At 41.4% G+C, this 27,842-nt stretch overlaps 1 protein-coding gene across 1 annotated transcript; it reads left to right on the top strand.

Moving 5' to 3' along the window:
- Nucleotides 1-671: 671 nt before the first annotated feature.
- On the top strand, nt 672-27,842 carry LOC139743183 (eukaryotic translation initiation factor 4 gamma 2-like). The gene is made up of 19 exons (XM_071653686.1): nt 672-816; nt 2,806-2,928; nt 3,572-3,674; nt 5,227-5,337; nt 6,376-6,442; nt 6,989-7,081; nt 9,761-9,819; nt 10,648-10,758; nt 13,739-13,921; nt 15,046-15,187; nt 15,878-16,042; nt 16,623-17,179; nt 17,442-17,753; nt 18,597-18,812; nt 19,996-20,301; nt 21,677-21,834; nt 22,933-23,141; nt 23,666-23,787; nt 25,313-27,842. The coding sequence occupies exons 4-19, from the start codon at nt 5,266-5,268 to the stop codon at nt 25,382-25,384; spliced, it is 2,844 nt and encodes a 947-aa protein (XP_071509787.1). The 5' UTR covers nt 672-816; nt 2,806-2,928; nt 3,572-3,674; nt 5,227-5,265; the 3' UTR covers nt 25,385-27,842.

Genomic DNA, 27,842 nt, shown 5'->3' with positions numbered 1-27,842 from the left:
TCGGTTATCGCAAGCTCAGAGTGTGATGGTGTCCTCAAAAACACAAAAGAAAAACAAAATCTCCGTACGTGAATAAATGTACAGGGGCTGAATGCAAGTGCAGAGTCCCCAAAATTCGGACACGAATGGGTGCCGCAACATCCCCGATGTGACCTTGCGCCAACAATGTACGGCGCGCGCGGATTTTTCAGCTGCCTTGTATGCGTATTGACATTGCGCGCGTGTCCGAATTTTGGGGAATTGACAAGGTGATGATATTTGGGGTTTTTGTGAAATTTTATGATCTGTTTAACAAAATAAATATTGGGAAAAATTAGGTTGATATATTAACATACATTATTATAGATATAATTTTGTAGAGTCTTATTTGAGTTGAATAAATATTGCAAAAAAGCTTAAGCGTCCGAAAATTGGGGCTCTTACTCTACAGTGATTCTCGAATGTACAGTTGTATCCAAACCAGACCAGCCTTCCAACTCCATAGTGCGCCCACGCTGCCAGGTCTTTTAAATTTGCTTTCACCAAATTTGTAATCTACCGAGTACGTGAAGCAATCTTACAATATACTTAAATTTCGAGCAGGATGAATCTGGGCAGATCCATGTATTACAATCATCGTTTTTCTCTGCCAATTTTTTCCTAAAGGTGTACTCGATGTGATTGAAGAGAGACAAGGCAGGAGCACCCACACTTTGTCTTTCGAGAGGCTGTCCACGACAAACTGGGCAAGGTGGAAGGCCCGGCACCAAGAAGTGGTGCTTCTCGAGCTCTTCCTCTTGGCAGGACGCAAGAGACACCACAACAAACTTACCAAAGGTACGTTCAAACATTTTTGAAGATCGTCCCATCGCCTTCTGCTTCTGATGTCAAGTTTTCCATCTTCTTTTTCCTTTCTCTTTACTTTTTATATTCTCTATAGTTGTTTTGTACGTTCTCTCTCCCTCTCTCTTTTCTCTGTCCTTACTTGTATTATAGAGCAGCATACATGTAAAACCGTACCAAAGCTGTGTTTTACATGTAAAGTCCCACTCAACTTACAATGTGCAGTTTCCTTTCTCATTTTCTTTTCTTGTTTCTTGTGTTTCATTTTTTTAAAAATCTGTCTGTGACTTTCTATCTGCCTTTGACTATTACTTACAGTACTGTGTAGAGCATCACCAATTAAACCAAAGACTTGTTCTTTTCTACTTCTGATGTTTTTATGACACAACATTTGCTTCTGCGACACTTGTTTCCGTCTTATTTTCTTAAAGGACTTAGGGTTAGGGTTAGGGGTGGGATTGGGTTTTAGGTTTAGCATGATGTGAGGATTAGGATTAGCACTATTGTTATATTTGTGGGTAAAAATGTATATTTGGCTTTGCATGCAGATGTTTCATGGGAGTAACGATCGCATGAGCAAATATCATGGAACCAATGAATGCTTTATTATCTAGACATTATTTTTTTTGCCGTCCTACATTTCCTTTTTTTTTTCTCTCACAGCTGTAGCCTTATCCATTACTCCATCTCTCTGTTTCTGTCTCTTTGTATGTTTCTCTCTGTTTCTCTGACTTTGAGGAAACCAGGGTGCCCTCAACCCTCCTCAGCTTTTGATGTCATACCAGTAATAGTTTGCCTGTTGATGGCTTTATCTCTATCTCCCTCTAGATTTCTCTACTTCCTTGTACAATGTATACCTCCTTACTTAGTACCTCAGCAGCATTACCAAAGGCAAATTCAAACTCCGTGACCTCGATGTGCGGATGCCCCATAATCATTCTTGTGGTTTTGGTTGTTTTAAAGCAAAGAGAGAGAGAGAGCCTTTTAGGGTTATAATGTCCCTCATGTTGTACTTGTACCTCAACAATATTCCCGTCAGCAAATGCATTATTCTCCCCCCTGGTGTGAAAGTACTGGTAATATGCCCTGTTTAGTCCTTTTTTGTTTTTCAGCTGGTGTAAATGTATTTTATAGCAGAGATAAGATAAGGCTTCCCTGGTGTGTACAGTGTATCTGTACTGGTACTGCAACAGCATTACAAAGGGCAGTTATGCAAATTCTGTGCCCTTGTGTGATAGTGATATCCCATGGATTTTTTTTTTTCTTGGGTGATTTTGCCTGTATAGGAGAGGGAGAGTGTCTTCACTGAGACTTGTGTCTGTGTCATTATTGACACTTTCCACTCCGTTTCCTGTATAGGAAATGGCCTGTTATCAGGACACATTGTTGTCCTGCCTCGAGCTGTACAGTGTTGAGTGGGACCATTGTGCATAAGTAGGCAGGCACATTATACAACGTAGTTTCAGAGTAAGCCACCCATTGTCTTGTAAAGGAATAGATAATGATATGTGTCCTACACATTGCACTGCATTGATTGTCGTGTACAATGTACCTTGTAACAATTTCAACCAGTTTGTGCTCACATTACCCTCAGCAATACATACTCGATGAAAACGTCAGATTTGGTTAAATAAACCCCTTTAACCCTCTTGTGATGTGTACACTGTATTTGACATTAAAGGAAAACAAGGAAGAAGAAATATATGGTACTGAAAAATTTTATTGTGAAATGAAATGTAACATCGTGGCATTTACCTAGAGCTTTTCTTGAAAGTATACGACATGTACAGATATGTACAGTGTTCCATGGCAATGAGGCTTCACTAGTTTTAAAAGAAATGAAGCTGAAAACTTGGGCTGCAACCTACTCGCTAGCCCAACCAAAGCATGGACTGTCCAACCCAGAGAATCACCTTCCTAGCCAACAATCCTCTCTCCTCTTTTGATATATTGAACCATGTTGCCGTTTCCATTTTCATGCAGCAATTACCCCAAGAATGAACCATCTGTGAGAAAAGTGACTCGCTGGGTGCCGCCGAGCACCGTCAGACGTGATGAATCGGGCTCTCGTGATCAGCAAGACGTGGTCTTCAGGCGTGTCCGTGGGTAAGGACCGAGCCTCTTTTGCCTACCACCTCTAACTCTGAAATTCAACCAAAAGTACAATTCTTTTCTCAACAGTGTATTTCACACAAGGACCATGTTCTGTGTGTGACAAATTTTCTCCTTTTTTTATCAGTTTCTGTGAAGATTATTAAAAGGATATTAGAACACAGCACTAATTTGATGCAGAAGATTCAAATTTTCCTTTCTGGTTTTGTTTTAAGATGGGAAAAATTGTGTGTAAGGTTCAATGGAAGACTTTTGAAAATGAGTGGGCATTGTCACCTCTTCTACTTTGTATACATGTATGTGTGATTTTTACAAATAGCACTGATACATAAAAACATTATATTGTATTTGATACTCTATCATTGCATTTGAACATTCTTATTTTGTGTCTCAGTTTCAGGAAATATATTCTACCGATGCTCTGTATGATTGCATGAAGTCTTTTTGTTAAAGCCACTGTTAACAGGTAATGGCATTGATTGCACTCTGAACTTGTACAGTGTGATTGCTTTAATGCCTCAAAGTACACGCTGTTAGAAATATATCAAGGGACAATTCTTCAGAGGGCTAAGCACCTCAGAGCTGTACCTAGGCATTCACCAAACTTTTGTGTGCCCTGTTTTCATTTCTTTTTCAGTATCCTTAACAAACTCACCCCTGAAAAGTTTGACAAACTCTGCTTGGAACTTCTCAATGTAGGCATCAATTCAATAGTCATCCTCAAAGGCATCATCTTACTGGTAAGTCAGCCTCAATCAGATCGGGGCCTGTTTCGTAAAGATTGAGCGTAAGTTGTGATCAATGGTGAATTACGTTTCATAAACAACTCTGCGAATGATGGCAAGTAACGCTCAATCTACTGAAAGTTACACTTGATATTTCTTGAAATCAAGTGTTTCTATATGAAACATGACTTACTGTCAGTATTGACCTTACACTTGATTCACTGAGTTACGCTTAATAAATCGAGTTTAAGATCAATGGCAACTCTTTATGAAACAGGTCCCTGATCACACAAATCAGCAAATTGGCACCTCTGACTTTCACTGCTTGTCTTGCCTTGGGTAATGATTAGATTGAACTGGTTCAAATACAGCGAGTATTCAACAGAATCGGAAAGGAATGAGCAAAATTTGCCAATTGAAGAAACAAAACTTTTACTCTCTGGACTTGTGTTGCCATTGTAAGAATCGCTGGTAACGTTCAACATTTCAGAGGTGTTTTTGGAAATTCTGCACCATTAACAATTATACTGTAAAACATAATATATTCGCTGCATGAAAATTTCGCGAAGTGGAGCCGATGGCCTTTCTCGCGGCATGAAATTTTTGCGAATTGCCACTGGCATCCAATGCATGTTGTGTAGGCAAGAACCGTCATGTGCAATTGAATTTTGCGAATGTTGGCGCTCACGAAATTTGCAAAATTAAAATGCACGCAAACATTCCTCGTTTTACAGTATATGAACAACTGTGGGTTTAAAGGAAAAGAATTTTCACACTGCCTTGTGAGACACTAACAATGAATCTATAGTAGTACTTCGTAATGAAAAGATGCACCACCAAGTAGCATAAATGTGTTTTAGGACTTAATGGTGTAAGTCTGATCATGGTCATGGAAGCCCTCCTTATGAAGAAACAGAAGTTAAGTTGTCTAAACGGCTTTGCTTATCGTTCAAATCAAACCATAACTGCTTTGCCTGTATTGTGCTTGCAGGTAAAATTCTACTATTCTAATCACTGGTATACATTTACAGAATTCTTATAAAAAGAAAGGAAGAGAAATTGTGATATTTTATCTTATGTTCTAACAGCTTATTCTAAGGGCGTGATGTACATTGCAACCAGTAATCCTTTATTATTCGGTATACTTAATGAAGTCGGGTGTGATCAAGACCATCATGATCACATATGTTGCATCATAAATGAGAGAACCTATTACAGGCTCTTAATGGAGTGTTTTGCAGAACAAATGTATGGAAATTTTATTTGCCAGTTGTATTCAGTGCTCATTAATACCATGGTTATGATGCTGTGGAGTATCCAGTGTGGAATTTCACCACATCCTTAATCTCTACCAAAATATGGGAAAATCTTTACTCTGTGAAGAAAGGTCAACTTACCTTCTACAAGCTTGGGGTAATGGAAAAATGGTGTCTAGTAATTCAACTTGTGTGACACTTTTCCATGTATGACATGCAAATTGCAGGCCCTTCGGTTTGCCATGTGATATTGTCATGTTACACGACAGTGCAATTGTATTTTCTCTTTTTTTCCTTCCCTCATCGTCTAGGTGTTTGAAAAAGCTCTTGAAGAACCGAAGTACAGTTCTATGTACGCGCAGCTATGTAAGCGACTAGACGAAAACGCCCCCAACTTCGAACCTTCGGGTTCAAGTGTGAAAGTGAGTGTGGTCTTGACTTACCTGACAAGCTACTGATTGTCCTATCTGTAGTTAGTGTAAAAGTGGTCATTTTTGCACATTTTGTGCGACATGAGACTATCACAAAAAATAAAATCGCATAGATTGTTTGCTAGTTATATGTAATGCAATTTCAGGTATACTTTGATTCTGTGGAATAAAAACATGCAGAATGTACTTCAACCGGCTGAGCACGAATGCCTACATTGTACTTGTAAAAAAATGTTCACATTAACAGCATTTTCTCTCTCTCTCTCTTTTTTTTTTTGCCTTGTTGAGAGAACTACGTTACAGTTAAGTGGTCAACAGCAAAACTTTGCTCACATTGTGACCTCAAGGTACAGGTTTCCGAGCGATACTCATTAATTTTGTGTTTGGCAAGGCAGTATAAGTGACAAACATAACGTACCTGAAAGCTTTCCTGTTGTGAAGTTGTAGGCCAGTAGTTACTTATCATCAAAGCATTATTTCTAGTTAAAGTCTACCTGTGACCTGACTGAGAAAAATGCTTGTTACTAAAATCTTGAAGCTACCATTACAGACAAGGTTTGATATTCCTCTCTTTTTTTTCAACTAAGAAGTTTACTATCTTTCAGATGAGATCAAAAGGCTGTCATTTGTCATTGTTTTATACTACTTTAGGTAGGTTAGGGTAAGGAGCTCATGTAAGGTTGCCGCCACAGGCATACAAAACTCACAGTACATACTCGGTACACCTTATATTTAGCGAGTCTAATCGGAATTCTCAACAATTTCACGAGTGGTTAGGTTCGCATTTGTGGAGTACAGTACTGAATGGAGAAATGAATGCACTTCCGTCATGTTCATGTCCGGATAAGAGTTAATGTTTTCATGTGTTTTTAAATTTGTGAATACGATTATCCTCTAGAAATTCATGACATTAACAACCTCACAAAATATTTGGCGTGTACAGTAATTATGTTATGCAAGAAAAATTGTCAATGTAATATATTATGAGACATTTCTCTCTCTCTCTCTCGCTCTTTTTATTCCACACAGACCTTTCGGCGCTTGCTCATCAGCAAGTGTCAGGACGAATTTGAAAACCGATCCAGAGCGTTTGCTGGTGAGTGTCAACAATGTAGAGTTCCGTCAGTGGATATGGACTATTATGGTTGAATATCTGTCACTTCTAAACCAATCTTGTAGATGGATATGTTGTTCTTGGTGTAGAAAACCCTGGAAAAGACATTAAAAAATGAAATGAAAGAGGTGTGGAGAAGTCAGGAAGTATATATATGATTACATTTTGCCCCTTTGTTTCATTTTGTTGTTCTTGATGCTGCATCCTGTAGTAGTTGTGGAAATACTTGGAAAAAAAGGAAATATCATGGTCTTCTAGGTTGATATTGAAAAATTATTGAACTTTTGTTCTTTTATAGAAAGTGCAGGAGCCCTGTCCATATCTAAGTAGAGTGTACATTGCTTCCTTTAACGTCAATATGAGTTTTGTTTTGTTTTGTTTTTTTAGGGGGGGGGCTATGACATGGAATTTTTGCTGCAAGCTTAAGTGACAAGGCCCCAAAGTGTTTGCTTAGAAATTATGTCTGTTGCCTCTGTACAAATACACAGAAGAGGGAACTTATTGGAAACTGTTATGTTTGGCTTGCAGCTTTCGACAAACAGAATGGCGCCCTCACGCAAGATGAGGAGGACCAACGTAACCTGGCCAAGCTCAAGATGCTTGGAAACATCCAGTTTATTGGTGAGTGTGCTCTTGTGTAGGTTGTGCATTATTTGTTTTATCAAGTAGGTTGCGTGTCATTTGTTATATGAGCTCCTTTCCTTGCTAGAGACTGAAGCTATGGAATGAGTAATGGCTAAACACATTACAATAGTGTTAACTATTCACTACGGTACAGTTTTTTTTTTTTTTTCTTTCTTTCTTTTTTTAGGGGAGGGGGTTGTCATCTTTCTATATATTATTGGTAATATGATGTTGCAATGATAAACAAGAAAAAGCATGTAAACATATTTGGTGTCTTGCATCCTTTAAGAGGTATGTTTTCATGTTGCGACAATGCTTAATTGTTGACAGTATTCTTACTATGATTGTCTAGTGATTTTAAACTTTATTAGATCATTGCCATGTTGTCCAGCATCATTATGACCATGTGTACTGCTCTGAGTATGTTATTGTCTTTTTAGCTCACCTGAGCCAAAGGCTCAAGTGAGCTATTGCGATCGCCCTTCGTCCGGCGTCCGTCGTGCGTCGTGCGTCGTCCGTCGTCCGTCGTCCGTCGTCCGTCGTCCGTCGTGCGTCGTCCGTCGTGCGTCGTGCGTAAACTTTTTACATTTTCATCTTCTTCTTGAAAACCCCAAGACCGATTTTCATCAAACTTGGCAGGTAGCATCCCTAGGGGGTTAGGAACTCAATTTGTTAAAATGGGCACCATGCCCCACCCAGGGGGCCCCCAGGGGGGCCCAAACCCCCCAAAATTAAGGAATCTGTAAAAATCTTCTTCTCTAGAACCAGAAGTGATAGAGCTAAGTTAATAATATGAGTTAGTACATTGATGACTGTAGTTTCAAGTTTGTTCATGGCAGAGTCAGGGGTGCCCCCCTTGGGACCCAGGGGAGGGGGGTGGGGAAGGGTTCTAATGGGGCCTAAATTGTACATTTTCATCTTCTTCTTGAGAACTCCATGACCCATTTTCACCAAACTTGGCAAGTAGCATCCCTAGGGGGTTAGGAACTCCATTTGTTAAAATGGGCACCATGACCCACCCAGGGGGCCCCCAGGGGGCCCAAACCCCCCAAAATTAAGGAATCCGCAAAAATCTTCTTCTCTAGAACCAGAAGTGATAGAGCTAGGTTAATACTATGAGTTAGCACATTGATGACTGTAGTTTCAAGTTTGTTCATGGCAGAATCAGGGGTGCCCCCCTTTGGACCCAGGGGGGGGGGGGGGTGAGGAGGGGTCCTAATGGGGCCTAAATTGTACATTTTTATCTTCTTCTTGAGAACCCCAAGACCGATTTTCATCAAACTTGGCAGGTAGCATCCCTAGGGGGTTAGGAACTCAATTTGTTAAAATGGGCACCATGCCCCACCCAGGGGGCCCCCAGGGGGGCCCAAACCCCCAAAAATTAAGGAATCTGTAAAAATCTTCTTCTCTAGAACCAGAAGTGATAGAGCTAAGTTAATAATATGAGTTAGTACATTGATGACTGTAGTTTCAAGTTTGTTCATGGCAGAATCAGGGGTGCCCCCCTTGGGACCCAGGGGAGGGGGGTGGGGAAGGGTTCTAATGGGGCCTAAATTGTACATTTTCATCTTCTTCTTGAGAACTCCATGACCCATTTTCACCAAACTTGGCAGGTAGCATCCCTAGGGGGTTAGGAACTCCATTTGTTAAAATGGGCACCATGACCCACCCAGGGGGCCCCCAGGGGGCCCAAACCCCCCAAAATTAAGGAATCCGCAAAAATCTTCTTCTCTAGAACCAGAAGTGATAGAGCTAGGTTAATACTATGAGTTAGCACATTGATGACTGTAGTTTCAAGTTTGTTCATGGCAGAATCAGGGGTGCCCCCCTTTGGACCCAGGGGGGGGGGGGGGGGGGGGGTGAGGAGGGGTCCTAATGGGGCCTAAATTGTACATTTTTATCTTCTTCTTGAGAACCCCATGACCCATTTTCACCAAACTTGGCAGGTAGCATCCCTAGGGGGTTAGGATCTCAATTTGTTAAAATGGGCACCATGCCCCGCCCAGGGGGCCCCCAGGGGGCCCAAACCCCCCAAATGAAGGAATCTTTAAAAATCTTCTCTAGAATCAGAAGTTATAGAGCTGAGATAATACTATGAGTGAGTACAGTAATGACTGTAGTTTCAAGTTTGTTCATAGGAGATCCAGGGGTGCCCCTCTTGGGGGTGGGGGGGGGGGTGGTTGGAAGGGTCCAAATGGAGGCCTGAATTGTACATTTTCATCTTCTTCCTGAAAACCTCATGATGGATTTTTGTCAAACTTGGCAGGTAGCATCCCTAGGTGGTCAGGATCTCAATTTATCAAACTGGGCACCATGCCCCACCCAGAGGGCCCCAGGGGGCCCCAATTCCCCCAAATTAAGGAATCTTGAAAAAATTGGGCCCTTATTGTACATTTTCATCTTCCACTTGAGAATGCCTCGTCAAATTTTGGTAGAGCTGTGAATAATTTAGATTAGTGACTGCGTGAAAGGTGAACTTGCGATACTCAGGTGAGCGCTAGACCCGCGGGTCTCTTGTTGAGATTATATTCGTTATCGCTTTCGCCAACATCGTCTTTAACAAGAGAGGGGGCATTGTCGATATCTGATTCTTTTATTCTTCCATACTTTTGTGCAATGTTGTATTTACATGCTTGTAGCATTCTTAGAAGTTTTTTGTTCTGTTTTTTTCTGCAGGTGAGCTTGGTAAGCTGGAGATGCTGCACGAGTCTATCCTACACAGGTGTATCAAACAGGTAAAGTGTGCTTCCTTTACCACCTTCCCATGCTCTTTGTACACCATCACCACCACAGAATGAAGTTTGTAAGTGGTGTTAACCCTAATCAGGCCAGGCTGTTTTGGCTATGCTAAAAACTTGAAAGATTTGTTGAAAAGATTTGTTGAAACAATCAATTTCTAATTTGAATTAATTAATTATGCAATTTAAGCCCAAGATCATATTTTGGCCTGATTAAAAGCATTGAGAGTCTACTTTTTGGTTTGTATATATCTGTTTTTAGCATATTCAACAATTGTATATATATCATAAAAACTTCCAATGGTCATTTCAATTCTTGTGTATTTTATTGTTTTTTTTTAATTTCTTATGTATTTCTTTGTTTTTTGACATTTGTTTTTTCTTTGCTTTTTATTGGGAATTGTAACTGACTACTTTTCTACCATAATTAGCATAAAATTAATCAATTAAAGTAATCAATTCTTAAAATAATCAGGTTTTTATGACTTCCATGACAGAGCACTGTTTTCCATAGGAAATGTACACAAAATCCCAAAATTGTGCTCGTTATGGGGTGACATCCCATTACAAAAATGGGCGTGGCTTCGACAACGTATGCATGGACTTTGCAAATTTGGTCTCAAAAAATTGCGCGAGACTGGAACAAAGAAAGTCAAGAAGCCTTGCAACGAGGCCGTCTCGCGTCACAGAATTATAGCGCGAAACGTCAAGGGGGGGGGGCGGCCCTGTTAGGGTTAAGATGCACATGTATGTGGGTGTGTGGTGTGTTTCCTACCACCTTCACTTCTAATACTCTGCCGCCTTCTTGCTTTTTGCCTCCTCTAGCTCCTGGAGAAGAAGAGTCGGGAGAGTCTGCGCGAAAAGGCCGAGGACCTGGAGTGCCTCTGTAAGATAATCACTACTGTGGGCCGACAACTCGATCATGACAAGGCCCGGGTATGTTCTGCACACTCCTCGCACCATTGCCAGTTTAGTAGTTGCTAAATGATCTCGTACAGTTGTTATGCCACATGTTCCTTTGCACCTGCACACTCTTGGCGCTGTTGCCAAGTTGAATTTTCCCAGAAATGATCCTGCACAGTTACACTGTGTTACGGGATTTTTTTTTTTTTTTTTAAATACAAAATCCAGTGACACAGTATGGTCTCAATGCACTTTGTGCCATTGCAATTTGAGTTTCCTGAAATGATTCATACTGTTACATCATCACAAGGTCTTTGCACAGTTGATGCTATTGCCAATTTGATCTTGCATATCTTGTACAGTTGCAGCATCACATGTTCCTACAATATAGAAAAAAAAATAGGAATCGGAGACTAAGTGACTTCAAGCATCATGTCGAAATATTGGTGCTTTTATGATTTTACATATTAGTGCTTTCTTGTAGCTGGGTACTTTCTTCTCTAATGGAAAAATTAAAACATGTTTAATGAGCTAGTGTCTTGTGTTTCAAGGCTGAAAAAAAAAAGAAGTTTTAATTTTTCAACACAGTTGTCAGAATTGAATTCCAATAGAACAAAGTCACAATGGTATTATTGATAAATTTACCTCGTACACTGCAGAAAGCATACTGTTCTGTGATTCATAATAAGGCTGTACAGTCATTAAAGGACAAGTTCACCTTCATAGACATGTGGGTTGAGTGAATGCAGCAATATTAGTAGAACACATCAGTGAGAGTTTGAGCAAAATCGGACAATCCGTTAAAAAGTTATGAATTGTTGAAGTTTCTGCTCAGTCACAGCTGGATGAAAAGACTAGTATAGCTTGTGATGTCACATGAGTACAACGATATAAAGAAAGAATAAGGAAAATTCAACATACAGTAAACCTCGGATTAGTCGACGTCGAGTGAGTCGAAAATCACTTAACTCGAAGCAAAATAAAAAGTCCCGATTTTTCCCTATGTATTTTCTCTAACAAATATTTGGATAAGCCGAAGTACGAGAGTCGAATTTCGGCTGTGTCGAAGTACTTAGTAAAACATTCAGTCCCTTTTGTACAAAATACATGTAATTTACGTCACTTGAGCCGAAGAAGATTTGTCTGGCATTCTCATAATACATTTAGAGGAGAACAAAAAAATCGGCATGTCGCAGAACCCCGTCCCTGGCCTGCTGCAGGTAAGCATGCACACTCACCGTACCGCTCTGCACGCATGTCGAATACATACACACGTATACATATATACACACAGCACATCGATCCATAATTTATACTTTATCCATACACACAGCACATCCATACTTTATCCATGTCAAGCCAAAACTCCTTGGTCAACCAATCGCTGCTTCAATATTTTAGTGACAGGCCAAGTGGGCGGAGCTTGTTTGTGCGTGCCTGGCTGGCTGTATAGTTTTGTTCAATGGAGGTGGGATGGGTCTGGGAGAGTGTTTGTCTCAGGGTAGAATGACAGAGATGGCTACCTACCGTTGGTATGTTTCACCATAGACATAGCACACGCACATTGCCACATTAGCGCAGACGTTCTCACTACTAGTATTGATACAAATTCCATGTTCAATTTAGAACAAAATAAGAACATTATCTTCAAGAACAGACAAATTTGAATGCAAACACACACACACACACGCGCGCACACACACACAGACATGCATGCAAATGTACTATAATATACGTACATAACTGTGAGTCGAAAAAAAATCGACTCTCACGAGAGTCGAAGTTCACTTAAGTCGACGGATTTTTGTCAGTCCCGAGAGCTTCGACTCATGCGAGGTTTACTGTATTTCCATTTTTCTGGCATAACAAAAGAACATTCAACTTCTCTCTTTCAGAAGGCAGGGGGAATGATATTACCCTTAACATACGTCAGTAGCAAGTCAAAGAACTGTGCACTTTATTCAAAAAGTAAAGTTTTATGAAATTCTCTTTTTATTTTCCTTATATAGTTGTACGCATGTGACATCATACACTGTAGTAGTCTTCTCTTCCAGCAGTTACTGCGCAGATACTTAGAATATTCGTAACTTTTGAACGGATTGTCCAATTTTCCTCAAACTTTCACTGATGTGTTCTACTAATATTGCTGCATTCTCTCAATCCTTATGTATATGAAGGTAGACTTGTCCTTTGATATGAATGTTACCATCTACGATGTGCTGCATATTTAAGTGTTGGTTGGCCTCTGAAGGCTGGGTGGGGAACAAGAAGCTCACACTTTTCTCTATTCTCTCTCACTCTCTCCCTTAATTCTTCCCTCCACTCTTTCTGTTTCTGTTTTCTCTTTATCCTCCTTACTTGCTCTTTCTTATTCCTTTTCCCTCTTTATCTCCAACCCACACATAAAGAGGGCGCTGTTTAGCAGCTGCAGACGCGTTTTCAATATACTCTACTTTCTCCACTCTTTCTTGCATTGAATGCAATGTTTGGATTCGTCTTCCAACTTGACTATAACATTATGCCGTATTTCATTCTCATGCATATAATCTGTGACGTACATTTGTGATTTCTGTGAGTCCGATGGAAAGCAACCTTATCAGTCTTCGAGCTGCTGGATTGTTATTCTGTATATGAACAATGAACCGTACTGTTGTTGTTGTTAATCTTATTGTTATTATTGTTATTATTATTATTATTATTATTATTATTATTATTATTATTATTATTATTAATCTTATTATTATTATTGTTATTGTTGTTATTATTATTATTAGTAGTAGTAGTAGTATTAGTATTAGTATTATTAGTATTATTATTATTGTTATTATTATTACTATTTTTACTGTTATTATGTTATTATTATTATTATTGTTATTATTATTATTATTATTACTATTGCTATTACTATTATCATCATCATCATCGTCGTCATCATCATCATCATCCTCATCCTCATCCTCATCATCATTATCATCATTATTACTATTATGATTATCACTCTTGCATCCACCAGGCCTGGATGGACACATACTTTGAGCGGATGGCCCGCTTCTCGGAGAGCATCGAGCTGCCCTCCCGTATCCGCTTCATGCTCCAGGACTGCATGGACCTGAGGAATAACAAGTGGGTGCCCCGCCGCCACCAGACGGACCACGGGCCCCGCACCATTCGACAGATCCACCAGGAGGAAGCTAAGGTGACCACGCCCTCCATCCCGCATCCTAAGACAGAGATGGCAACTGTTACTCTGTGCATTACTGTAAAAATTCATGTGTAGGGCGCACTCGTTTACAAGGCGCACCCCGACTTTGGGACTTGATTTTTAAAAAAAAGAATGATTAGCGATAGTGATGACAATGTGCTGGTGTAAGAAACAACTTGCCTGAGCGGACTTCCTTCTTTCGATTTCCTTCTCCCTGGCTCCTCTCATTTATTACTAAAAAGAAATGTGCCCTATACATGAGTTTTTACAGTATTTTTCTTGGAAAATACTCTTTTCTCCAGATTGTGACTGTACACATATCTATGGCACAAAATGTAAAGATTATTATTTTTTTCACCAAAACTATGAATTTGATATTTAAAAAAATAATAATTGAATAAAAGAAATAATAACTACAAGAATATAGATTTTAGATCTCAGAATACTGCAGTGATGTTTACAGGGTTGGCATCCCTGCTCGAGACACCAGACTAATTTGCCACAACAATCAATGTTTTCTTATGCCTGATGAGTATTAAAAGAATAGAAGCAAATAAATCGTCCCTTTCCGAAGAGAGTCATACCTTTGCAGGCATTGGACTTAAAAAGGTATTTGATAAATGCATTTAAATCAAGAAGTGGTCACAAAATTTTCAAGTCAAGAGGTCAGGGAGATTATTGATAGTGATTCGAGTCGTGTTACCTCACGGATGAGATTCGTAATTCTCGATTGGGGACAGACACAGAATACAGGATGGGCACGTTCATGTTATGAGTATTGGATGAGACAAGGTAGGGCAAATGGCAGGGGGGTAATGTCGGGTCGTGTGGCAGGCCGCCATGCTGCTATGCGAATCAAAAAGCCCTGATTGAACATACACATCCAGATGTGTGGATTCGAGTGAAGCCCCATTGAGGACTGCACTCCACATAGTAATTAGTTAGTTATTCCACTATCGACAGAATGCTAGGAAAGTTTCAAAAAGCGGGTATTGACTTGGTGCTGGGTTAGTTTTGCATTGGAAAAGTGTGTGTGTGTGTGTGTGTGTGTGCTTTTGTTTGTGTGTCATTTGACTAAGACTAATTATGTGACTGTGCCATGTTCTTCTTGTCCCCAGAATGACCATCATGGCAGCCACTCCCTGAGCCGCTTCAACCAGCCAGATTTCTTCAGCATGAACGGAGAGCGGGGCTTTGCCAGCGGCCCGCCCTGGGCGGCCAGAGGAGGCATGGCTGATCTCTTCCTGCAGGATACCATGTGTGAGTTCTGTGTGTTGGTGCTCTGACAAACCTATCCACATGCGAGTACATGCACTCCCACACACAAAACCTGCCCCTACCCCCTCCCCTACTCACACATTCATGCACACTTTCATTCATGGCATCTATGCATATGCAGAAGTCATATGCCGTGATCAAAGATGAATTATCTTTGCACTGTCAGCCATGCTGTCATACCCCATCAGTGAGCTGTGACTTTACTGTTCTTGAAACCATACTTATGACAAAATGAATGTCAATAGCAGTAAGTAAGTCAAAAGATATTTGGAAAGCCTGTCTTATTGGTCATCAGACTATAAAGTACAAAAATTGTTTAAGAAAAGGAAAGTGCTAACTAGCAGTAGAACAGGAAACTTTGCTATGCAGGGCGTGAAGCAGAAACATCCAACAATTTTGTTAGAAAAAGAAATGCAAAGTACTACTATAACCTAAGGAGAATACGAATATCAAAGCTGAACGACAATTACAAAAAATAAATGCAGTTTTTGAGATGATAACAAAGAAAGAAATTGAATACTAAAAAGCTGAGCGATATATGATATGAAGCAAGAGAAGGAAATTCTATATTCTAAGACAAGAAAAGAGATGCCATTTATAGTGAATACTCTTGGACCGAGTTTGCTGACGTGGTGTTTTGGTTTCTGTCGGTCCGTTCGTTGGTCACCACAGCTGGAAGGGTTGGAGCAGGCCCGGGAGTGATCAGTGACGAGCTGTCGCCACCGCCCGTCTTTGAGAGCTACAGTCCCAGGATGCAGCATCGCCAGCCGCAGCAGCAGCAGCAGCAGCAGCGGGGCAGCAGTAACCGCTCCGACAGCGGGGACCGCCAGAGTCAGGGTACTTTTCTTCGGCACTCTTTCTGTTTATGAGGGCTTTCTTGTTGCTTGTTTCCTCAAGCGTTGATTCAGTTTATTTGGAACTGACCGCAGCACCAGTATCCAAAGCCAAAGTAGAAAACATTGGGGGAGGGAGAGTTGATTGTGCAATCATGCTTGTATGTCCAGGGCCCCATTTCATAAAATATGTCAGGATTGCAACTCTTCCTGGAATGGTAACTTCCCATAGCAACAGCCAATTAAGAAGCTGGATTCTTGTCATTACTATGACAGTTGCCATTTCAGCAAGATTTGCTATCATATCAACTTTTTATGAAATTGGGCCCAGAACTGGAGTTCGTCATATCAATGTGATCAACTGATAATGCTGATTTTATCTCGAGAGCAGTTCGCTGTTCCAATTTCAAATTGCTGAGCAACTAACGATTATGTTTTATCCCTACATAAGAACTACATTTCCCTTGCCTAATCCCTAATCCCTCTTCAAGCTAAAAGTAAAGTGAGGATGACAATAAGCAAAGATGGGACTGTTTCCTTGAGAATGGTATCTTTGTTTGGGTTTTTTAATGCACAATTTTCAGGCCATCAGCACCAGGGAGGCTACCAGGCACCTCGATTCCAGCAGAACCGCAACCAACAGAACCAGCGGGGCCCCGGCCGCGATGGAGGCAACGGCATGCAACCACAACAGCAATACCAGCAGCGGTACCAGCCACAGGGCAGAGAGAACCAGCAACAGGGTAGAGGCAACCAACAACTGCAGCAGCCGCTACAGCAGCCCCAGCAACAGCAGCAACCGTACCAAGGCAACTACAATAAGCAACCGAACAAGCAATACTACAACAAGGAGAACCAGGAGTACCGGGGCCGGGGCTCTGGGGAGAGGGACAGAGACCGGGACCGGGACCGGGACCGAGGAGGGGGAGGGGGAAACAGGGGGCCGGACAGAGGGTACGGCCAGCGCCAGGACCGGCAGCAAGGGGAGAAGATGTACGGAGGTGGGATGCCAAGAGACGGTGGAGGAATGCAGCGGGATGGAGGAGGCGGAGGAGGAGGAGGAGGAGGAGGGGGGCCCAGGCAGAGGGATGACGGCAGAGACATGCGCCCCTCTCGGATGAACAAAATGGATTCTGGAGAGGTGAGACTTTCATAATGCGCCTGTTCTGTGATCAGCAGTAGATCTAGTCTGAGCTCCGAGCCAGAACATTTATAACCCCAACATAAGTAACAACATTCGTAAATCAAAGGAATGTTAGTTCCTATTGGAAGGTGTGTGTTTGTTTGTTTGTATGTGAAGCCTGTGACATCTATGATTAGAATAATATTTATATTGATGCATGAATAAATGAAATTGTTATTAACCTGTAACACAGTCTCCTCTTCTTTCAAACGTTCCACAGATCAACCTCCGCCCATCTTCAAACATGATGCTCAAACCTCAAGGACCTCGATTCTTGCCACCCAGTGCCATGTCCAATGCCCCAAGCTCCAGCCCCCCGCTGGGCATGACCCCTCTGCAGAGCCTCCTGCCCCAGAACCCAGCAGCGGGCATAAACCAGCCCCCACCCCTGCAGGCCGGCTACCCTGGCCTGCCTGTCAAGCAGCAGGGTGGCAGTGGGGTCGGTGGTAGCAGCGGTGCAGGAGGGGGTGCGGCAGAGAAGAAACAGGAAAAGAAAAAGCAACCCACTAAGGAGGAGCTGCTGAAATCGATGGTCAGTCTTCAACAGTGGTCTTCCACAAAGCCAGTCCTAATCTTTAATCTCTTGTCTGCAGAAAGGCTGTAGGAAATGCAATTTCCTGTGATATTAACTAGATGTCTACGTAATTTCTGTTATACCCCCATTCCACAGAGATTTTCTCTCAATGCTCACTCGTCAGAAGCAAGTCTATCGCTTCAGGCCACCCACCGAAGTGTATTGGATCACAGTCCGATGAATCTGGCTTGTGTTTGTCGACTATCGGGTCAGTGTCAGACATGTCCCGCGGCAATCCAATGAGTCAAGATTGTCCGATGAGGATCATGTGTGAAACGTTTTGACACGCAACTGATAGTGGACCAATGCAGTCGGATTCATCAGACTGCGATCCAATATACTTTGGTGGGTGGCCGGAAGCAACAAACTTTCCTTGCGATGAGTGACCGATGAGAGAAAATCTCTGTTGAATGGGGGTATTACAGAAAAAGCGGGAGGGATTTCATGTATACTGGGGTAAGCACGCATCAGTGATGAGTTCTGGTATGTGATGTGTCGGTAGCATATGACTGTCTTTCCTTTTCCTAATGTTTGGTGAGCTGTACATGTGCCTTCATCAGAAGCAGACAGTAAGGACTTAGATCACATATTTAGATGTTCATACTTTGGTATAATCTTGAATAAGAATGACAAGTGAAGCCTGTGGTTGTCCAGTGCTGAAATAAGCCATGTGTAATCTGAGAATGCTCTTGAGAATGCTCTATGATATAAGACAGAGACATATAGTTGGAGACCGTTAGAGCAGGATGTTATGTACTGACCAGCCTGCTTGTGTTACTATTTCTTCTGCGATGCATGCAGGAGGAGCTCTTGACCGCCTACCTGTCCAGCAAAGACAGTGACCAGGCTGTCCAGGCCTTCAAGGCCTTGCAGGCCCCCAAGAAACATATCCCTGCGCTGCTCTCCTTCATCATGACCCACTGCATCCAGCTGTCGGATGCAGAAAGGGAGGCTGCCGCCGCGCTACTCTCTGGGCTCAAGAAGGAGGGCTCCATCAACGGGAACAACTTCATGGAGGTGAGACGCCCCGTGGGTCACTTACGGCCACCGTACACCTACAGGACTTCGCCACGATTTACTCGTCTTACAACCTTAATAAAGGACAAGTCCACCTTCATAGACATTTTTGGATTGAGTGAATGGAGCAATATTAGTAGTGCTTTGCCGAGAGTTTGAGGAAAATTGGACAGTCCATTCAAAAGTTATGAATTTTTGAAGTTTCTGCTCAGTCACTGCTGGATGAGAAGACTTCTACCGCTTGTGATGTCACATGTGTGGAACGATTTATAGAAAATATATAGAAAACTCAACATTCACTTTTCTCGCATATTAAAAGAACACTTGACTTGCCTCTTTGAGAAGGCAGGGGAATAATAGTTATCCTTAATATATGTCACAGTGACATGTCGAGGAAATGTGCATTTTTTTGAAAAAATGAAATTTTGTGAAATTCTCTTCATATTTTCCTCTTATAACAGTGGCACCATTACCAACACTGTCTGACATCTTTTTTTTTTCTTTTTTTTCAGCATGGCTTCCTGCATTTGTTTCCCCACACTCATACATTTTTAAGATTGTTTTATTATTGTAAGGTTAATTTCTTTTTTGTCCATTTATTCTGTTGAGCAAATTGGTATAGTAGATTGATATGTTTTATGAATGTAATATTCATTGAATATAATTATATTTATTGAAGTCATTTAGGAAAGTGCAGCAAAAAGCATTAAAGGGGAAGGCTAGTAACTGATCAGTGGGAATCAGTGGGAATGCTGGGAGATGATTGTTCCAATCCTTGTGGGATTCATTTAATAGTACATTATGTATCTGTTGTTGTGTGAAAATTATTTGCTTCAGAACGGTCTCATTTTCAAGTAATGTGCAGATTAATGCCCCGTCACTGACCAGGCACGCTAACCTGGAAACATTAAACTGCACATTACGTGAATATGAAACCATTCTGAAGCAAATAATTTTCACACAACAATAGATATATAATGTACTCTTAAATGAATCCCACAAGAATTGGAACAACCATCCCTCAGCATTCCCACTGATTCCCACTGATCAGGTACTAGCCATCCCCTTTAAGGAGCTCTTGCAATGCAGTAGAATATGTGCTGTTTCTGCACAGACTCAACAAATGATGTATTATTGCTATGCCTTATTCTATATCTTTTTCTCTCAAACTCTCTGCCACCAGGCTTTCTCATCCTTCTTGGAGAGCTCCAAGGAGCTGGAGTCAGAGGTGCCGCTCATCAAGTCCCACACGGCGGGGCTGGCGGCCGGGGCGGTGACGGACGAGGTGGTCTCGCTGGCGGACATTGCTGGCCCCCTGGAGAACGGGGCCTTCTACCCGCTCTTCCTGCTGGTGCTGCAGCGCATCGCCAAGGCCCGGGGCCGCGAGGCCCTGGTGGCTGTCTTCAACAGCAGCAAGGTGGACATGCTGCGGATGCTGCCCGAGAGTGACCGCAACAAGGAGAAGATGATGGAAATCCTTGAAGGGAAGGTATGGCTCTGACCACCTTGACCGTTGGATTTAAAGGGGCATTCCAGACAATTTTCGTAATTTCACATCTTGTAGTACATAAATCAACAGCTCCATGTATAGACTTGTGGAATTTATTGTGGTCCTTGAGAAGAGAAACCAATAATCTGAAAATCTTGAACAAATTGCACTGAACAGTGTTGATGACATATAGCCTCACATATTTCAGAAATGTAGCAGTGTAATTCCATTACAATACCGCTTGCTTAACAAGTTCCCCTGTGTAGAATCAATGCATACCTCATTCTTTTGTTCTGCTTCCTTGAGCCCCAACTAATGCATTCTCATGGTGAGGTTGCCATGTCATCATCGTTGTTCATTCCATTTTGGTATAAATTTTGAAGAACATTATTATTCGTCATCCCAGTCACTATAAATTCTGAAACTCTGTACTCAGTATAACTTATTTATAGTTGTTCAAATGTAAAAGTCTGAAAATCTTCCGGAGGTCCCCTTTAACCTTGTCCCTTGGCCCCAATAACATCATAAATTACTTCAGCTCTCGTTCCCAAGAGCCAGAAATGGAAGCAAACGAACTTACAAGAGAAACAAGTGAACAAATCGAAGCAAAAAGATGCATAAGTGGTTTAGCATGCTCTAGTCACCATATGAGCGAAGAATACATCTTGTTCTTGCTCTGTCAGGATTGGTGTCAGTGTTGAGTGAATTAAATTATGTGACATAATGGCTGTTTAAAAAGGAAAGTAATCTTGACCATTTAGACTATATGCTAAAATGCTTGTGCAAGCAACCAGAACCAAATAAAAGAAAGAAATAATTTGTGGACTAGCTTTCATGTAGAGTGATGTCATAGAGTTTTGGGCACGTGCAAATGTAACTTGATGATTGAAAAGGCCATTTTGAAGACTGCACTGGGACTCTGCTCTGTACTCCCCACATACGAGATGTCATTAGTACTCACAAAGCATCTTCTTAGCCCCCGCCTCCTTCAAACAACAATTTAGATGTTCGGTATACCGATGGTCATGTAAGGCAACTATTGCAAAGATGCCAGTTTTCATTGATCCTGCATATCCTCACGTCCTGGTAGGAAAACATGAAAATCACTCTGAATTAGGAATTTTCCTCTATTGGCATGTAAATATCTGTAACTCTTAAGTGTTTGGACACCCGCTTGATAGTTAATGTGTGAATGTCGGCAGCCCCGCAGCAGTGTTTATGATTTTGATGAAAACTAATCAAAGAAAAAATAAAGATATTGAAAGGCGTGTAAGTTGCAGGACTCGGAAGGAGTAAAGTTTAGCATGAGATTGAAAACATGCATATCACCTTTATGAGGACAGTTACAAAGTAATTTAACTCACTTGCATTCCAGAACCTGAGTTTCCTGTTCCCGCTGCTCCGTATGCAAGCCGACGTCACCAAACAGCTCCAGACAGACCCCAGCCCAAACGCCCTCTACAAGTGGATCCGCGACAACGTCTCGGCGACGCTGCAAAAGGACAAAGGATTCATCAACGCCCTCACGGCCAGGTAGAAAACAAAAGAAGTCAGGGTCAGAGGTCAAATTGTAATTGTTACATAGGGCACAACGGAGTCACAAACATCGAAGTTAGCTGGTTGTGATAATCTTATGAAATGCCCCGTGTGGGAAGGTGTGTGACTTATTTGGGACATACTTCTTGCTTTTTGTTTGAATAGCATAATTGTATGTGCTTCATCGATGTATAGATTGTAGTTTGTGGATGTCAATGATTTGAGCAGAGAGGAAAATGTAGTTTACGAAAAACACTTAATGTTTCTGACCAACTAACACAGGATCAAAATTTCTTGTGATTGAGAGTATCTGGTTTTATCCGATGAGCGGCAACTTCTCCTGAGATGAAACACATAGAAAGGGGACTGCTAAGAGAAGAAAAAACAACTTTCAACACTGGCAGGCATGGATAGGAAAAACCAGGGAATACACAATTTTCAAATTTTCAATTCTGATTCTAATAAACACACGAGGGACAGTATTCGCAGACTCCTTCCACTGCGGAATCTCTTGCAATTCAGGCCCTAAACATTCCACTGGTTTCTTCCAGTGATCTCACACTGCTGTTAATCTCCCTGCACACATGCTCATTTACCTACATTTTGGATGATGATGATGGTGATGGTGATGGTGATGGTGATGGTGATGGTGATGATGATGGTGATGATGATGGTGATGATGATGGTGATGATGATGGTGATGGTGATGGTGATGGTGATGATGATGGTGATGATGATGGTGATGATGATGGTGATGATGATGATGGTGATGATGTTGATGAAGAGGGTGATGATGATGATGATGTTGGTGATGGTGATGATGATGGTGATGATGTTGATGAGGGTGATGGTGATGATGTGAGGGTGAGGATGATGGTGATGATGTGGATGGTGATGATGATGTTGATGATGAGGGTGATGATGATGATGATGATGATGATGATTTTGATGATGGTGATGATGAGGGTGAGGATGATGATGATGATGTTGATGATGATGATGTTGATGATGAGGATGATGATGTTGATGATAAGGGTGATGATGATGTAGTGCACTTATTGTATAATGCGTTGTATCTCTCTGTCTCTCCCCTAGTGTAATCCGGTACATCGTGGGCGAGACTAGCCTCCCAGAGGGCGCCGACCCCACCGTGCTCCCCGAGAAGCCGATCCAGGAGAAGGAGAAGGGGCTACTGGAAAAGTTTGCTCCCGTCTTCACCAAGTTTTTCCACGAGAGCATCGACCTCCAGCTCAGTGCCCTGTACGCCTTGCAGACGCAGTGCCACAACCTCAGCTTCCCCAAAGGTACACCAGGATCCTTCTTTCTTTCTTTCTGTCTTTTTTTTTTGGGGGGGGGGCATACTATTCCCCTTCCTTTCCCACTTTTCTCATTCCCAGTCCACCCCGACTTTTCTTGGCCCAAATTACAAAGTGCTACAATCTCATCTAAACCAAGGATATATCTTAACCCGTTGAGGACGAGTCCCGAGTATACTAGGGCAAGTGTCTATGGGAAATAGGTGCTGTAGCAAAATCAGCCCATCCTCAATGGGTTAAGCACTTCTTTCTGATATCCCACCTCCCTTCACTTCTCCCCCCCCCCCCCCTATATCATCCTGTCATTTGATTTGCAATATTAAATGACTGATATTACATGGTCATGAGACTTGCATGTTTCACAACTGTCACATCGTCAGACAAATCGTAGGAAACTTCTCATTTGTCTCTTGGTGTAATCTCTGCTCTACTTATTGAAGTTGATTTGAATGCGGAGAGATCAGAGTGCCCCTTTAACACGTCCCTTTGACTCTTATTGCCCCACCCCTCAGGCATGTTGCTGCGTTTCTTTGTGAACCTGTACAACCTGGAAGTGATCGAGGAAGAGGCCTTTATCAAGTGGAAAGAGGACATCACGGACGAGTTCCCCGGAAAGGGACAGGCTCTCTTCCAGGTAATCCCCGCTTGGTTTTGATCCAAAGGAAACCAATACTTGAAGAGCAATGTGGATTGAGTGAAAGCAGCAACATTAGTAGAACACATCAGAGAAAGTTTGAGGAAAATTGGACAATCGATGCAAAAGTTACTAATTTTTAAAGTTTGGGTGTTGTAATCACTGGATAAGGAGACTACTAGAGTTCATGACGTCATGTGTGGACAACAATATGAAGAAAATATGAAGAGAATTCCACAAAAATTCATTTTTCATGGAAATTACACATTCCATCAACTTGATACTGACATATGTTAAGGGTAGTGATTTTTCCCCCTGCTTTCTGAAAGCGGTTAGTCAAGTGCTCTTTCATTATGCTGGAAAAGTGAAAGCATGTTGAATTTTCTGTATATTTTCTTCATATTGTTGTCCACACACGATGTCATAGACTCGAGCAGTCTCCTCATCCAGTGGTTCCAACACTAAAATTTAAAAAATTCATAACTTTTGCATTGATGTTCCAATTTTCCTCAAACTTTCACTGATGTGTTCCACTAAAGTTGCTGCTTTCACTTAAACCACATTGCACTTTGGGTTTTGGTTTCCTTTAATTTGATTTAATATCACTTTCTTATTTTCAAGTAGTAATAGTAGTAGTACCAGCAGTAAGAGGAGGCTGTCTTTCAGGTAATCCCCACTTGATTTTTATGACCTCTGCCAAGGGAGGAGGTTATGTTTTTGTCGGCATTGGTTTGTTTGTTGGTTTGTCTGTGTGCAAAATAACTCAAAAAGTTGTGAATGGATTTGGATGAAACTTACAGGAAAGGTTGAGAGCGACACAAGTAACAGATGATTTGATTTTGGTAGTGAGCGAGGAATTTTTGTGGATTTTATGATGGATTTTTCGATATTTTGGCAGGTAGGGTCAATGACCTTTGGAGTTGAAGCTGCACATTTTTGAGGTTTTCATACAGGCACTTAATTACATGCTCTAGTTTCTGCTAGGGCGCGGTGCGCCGTGCAGCTGGAAGTTGATGATGTATCAAAAGGCTTCTATATTGGGAAATCAGGCAACTTTCAGCATTCGTACATATAGATGGAATTCACTGCTCTCTATAGAAGAAGATGATAAGCAGTGGTGGAAATGAGCTGCTTGGTGGAGGTCTGCGCTCTCAGAGTGCTTCTCTAGTTTAACTTGTTTTTGGGTGGTACACTAGTGTAGTAGTGTAAGTGTGTAAAATAGCAAGTATGATGGTCTTGTTCAGGTGTTAGTGTTAGTGTTAGTGGTAGTGTACAGCATCCTCTGTACAAAGTGCTGCGGTGCTCAAACCAACTCAGTTGGTACTTGATATGAATGGTACTATCGATGAGTCACAATTGCGTCCAATCCAATTAGATAGACAAATGCACTGTCAAGAGGAAGAAAAAAAAAATCCTTTTGCTGTGAGAGTCCGTGCAGTCACTGTGATTGGTCTTATGCTGTATTCTAACCTCCATCATCTCTCCTATTCCTCCTCCTCCTCCTCCCCTCTATCTCCCTCCCCAGGTGAACCAATGGCTGACGTGGCTAGCAACGGCTGAGGAGGAGGACGACTCGGATGAAGAGACTGAGGACTGATCGTCATGGCAACTCGCCGCCGACGAACCTGTAAACACCGTCATATGACCAAAAACATGTTCAGACCACTGTGCCGGGGTTGACTGGGATCGTAGTGGTCGTTCGCAGATGAATGGGAAGATTTGCTTGTCGAGACAGTGTACTTCGCACAGTGTACAAATTTTTAGCAAGAAAGAACGAAACTCAATTGATGTAAATCCATGTGTTATTATGAATGTAAACCTGCAACTAACAATATGATGTCGAATTGTGGAAGAGAAACTCTAGAGCGATAATATTTGATTTTTATACTAACATGAAATACGTATGAGACTAGTGCTGAGCGAGGAGGTGAATGGAAGCAGATTTTAACCATTTTGATTCTAATTTTGATTTTATGTACACAAATGATGTAGGGTAAGCATTATGTGTAGTGTAGACAAGCTAGCTTTGGCTGTGTACTAATCATGACCTTTAGTTTATCCTCTGTGTTAAAAGCATTGTATGTTGAAATGACATGTAACTGACAAATATTGAAAAAAAAATCAAGAGACTGCAATGTCAAATTTCGTCAATCATGCCGAGATGTAGTCGTAGTTGACACTATTGCTCACTCTTCAGTTTGTCGCCAGAATGGAGCGTTTTCATGTTTATGTGTAGATTAGGTACCAAGCAGAAAAGGAAAGATTTTCACCTGAACTTGTTCGACCTGTACATTCTTTTGTTTGTTTTTTGTTCACAAGCAATTGCTGAATTATGAAAGGACGCTTTCCCTTATTTAAGAGAGCAGTGTCAAACTGCTACACTTATGTTCATTTTTCATGACTCTATGTATGAAACTTATTTACAAAAAAAAAAAAAGCTTGACTCTTGTTATTGATTATGTGATTAATTTAAGGGGGCATTGCTGTTTATCCTGTGTTTCTTAAATGTTTTTTTTTTCTTTGTCAAATACACACCAAAGAGGCCAACAAATGGAGAAAGTGGCAGAATTTCTCATGATTTTCCTGTAGGTCTTCTTTTAAAGGAAAACTACCTCCCCCCTCGCCTCATATTATGTGACTGGTAGGTAGCCGAGTAAGACGGAGACCGTGTATTTTGTTGATCTGAGGCTGATCTGACTTTGCGAGGTCTCCTCACTGCTGTGCAGTGGAGAATGCCAAAAAGAGAGATCGAGTATTATGTCACAAAAACGTTTGCATGCTTGGAGGAGATGCTGGCTCAGTTTCTTGGACAGTCCACCTTGCAGACTTCACAGAGGGTCTGTCTTGGGGTAACAGTACATGAGACCTTTCATCATTCACAACCCCAAGCGTTTCAGGGTTTGAATTATACCTACCATTATAGGATGACTGCGCATTGTGATCCGTTGACAATCGATGTATAGCACGTGAATGCGCTTCAAATGTTTGCATTTGCAAGAACTTTTTGCACGAATGATAGCTAAGCCATAGAGGGATGGAAGTATGCCTCCTAGAGTAAGCAGATATCAGACAGTCTATGTTGGCCCATTAGTTTGTTTCAGTGAAACAGATGTTGGGTATATTTTCTTTTGTGCATATACATGAAGATTCTGAAATGTTGAAAGTGTTACATATTACATTCATTGCTCATTTTGTCGGGAACCTTCAGACTTGATTCTTGTTCCGTTTTTTGAAATTATTATTAAGTTTATGAAATATTAATTACATATTTTTGAAACTTTGCAGAGATATCATTTCGAATCTTAGCAGAGATGTCATTCGAAAATATATAGTGATGGTAATAATGGTGATGCCTGTGGTAACTATGACAGGAGTGGTGATGATGGTGATGATGATATGATGATGAGTTTGTTGGCATTGATGATGGATGTAAAATACAGCCAATGAGTGTGCATATTGCTCCACGTATATATGATGTAGTATCAAAGATTTGTGTCAAACGTAGCAAGATCACCACAAATTAAAGATGACATTGAACTGTATCAGATATGTCAGTGGTCAGAGCTTAGCTGATTGCTATTAAGTGGAGTTGTCATCAATGACGACAGCCCGTCCTCTGTTTTTACAGCTCAGTGTGTGGAAACAATACATTGTACCTTTTTAAGTTTCATTGTTTAATAAGAATAGCGTTTTTGTTTTCGTGTATCATCCCCACCAGTGCTAGCTTCTCGTTGGGACTTGCCAGAAATGTGCATGGTGAGATGAAGAGTGAGTTGATGGCTGGGTTGAAGTACAAAGAGCGTCTGTAGCATTCAGATTTGAGGGGCTTCCTTCTGTAGAAAACGCAATTTTGTGGGCTCACTTTCTGCCAGCATTTGATGATCAAAAGATCGGCATTGAAAATACAGTATACCATACTATAATGTTGGAAATTTTTGCGGTTTAGAAATTTTCTCGCAACCAGAAACAAGCGCGAAAATAAAATCACGCAAATATTTTTGCTTGCCATGTGTTCCAGAAGTTGATGTCTTGATTCCACGTAACGAAAAACACAC

The sequence above is a fragment of the Diadema antillarum genome, unplaced genomic scaffold (genome assembly GCF_040938485.1).
Source record: "Diadema antillarum isolate AM-2024a unplaced genomic scaffold, OU_Dant_1.0 seq00001055_RagTag, whole genome shotgun sequence".
Classification (NCBI taxonomy): Eukaryota; Metazoa; Echinodermata; class Echinoidea; order Diadematoida; family Diadematidae; genus Diadema; species Diadema antillarum.
Note: the sequence above shows the minus strand (reverse complement) of the source record. Positions and strands in the feature narration are given on the sequence as shown.

Bases quoted from the DNA above. Each gene is read 5' to 3' on its own strand.
- LOC139743183 (XM_071653686.1), top strand. From the start codon at position 5,266: ATGTACGCGCAGCTATGTAAGCGACTAGACGAAAACGCCCCCAACTTC. The intron at 5,338-6,375 runs GTGAGTGTGGTC...TATTCCACACAG, and splicing joins CTTCGGGTTCAAGTGTGAAA to ACCTTTCGGCGCTTGCTCAT. The intron at 18,813-19,995 runs GTGAGACGCCCC...CTCTGCCACCAG, and splicing joins ACGGGAACAACTTCATGGAG to GCTTTCTCATCCTTCTTGGA.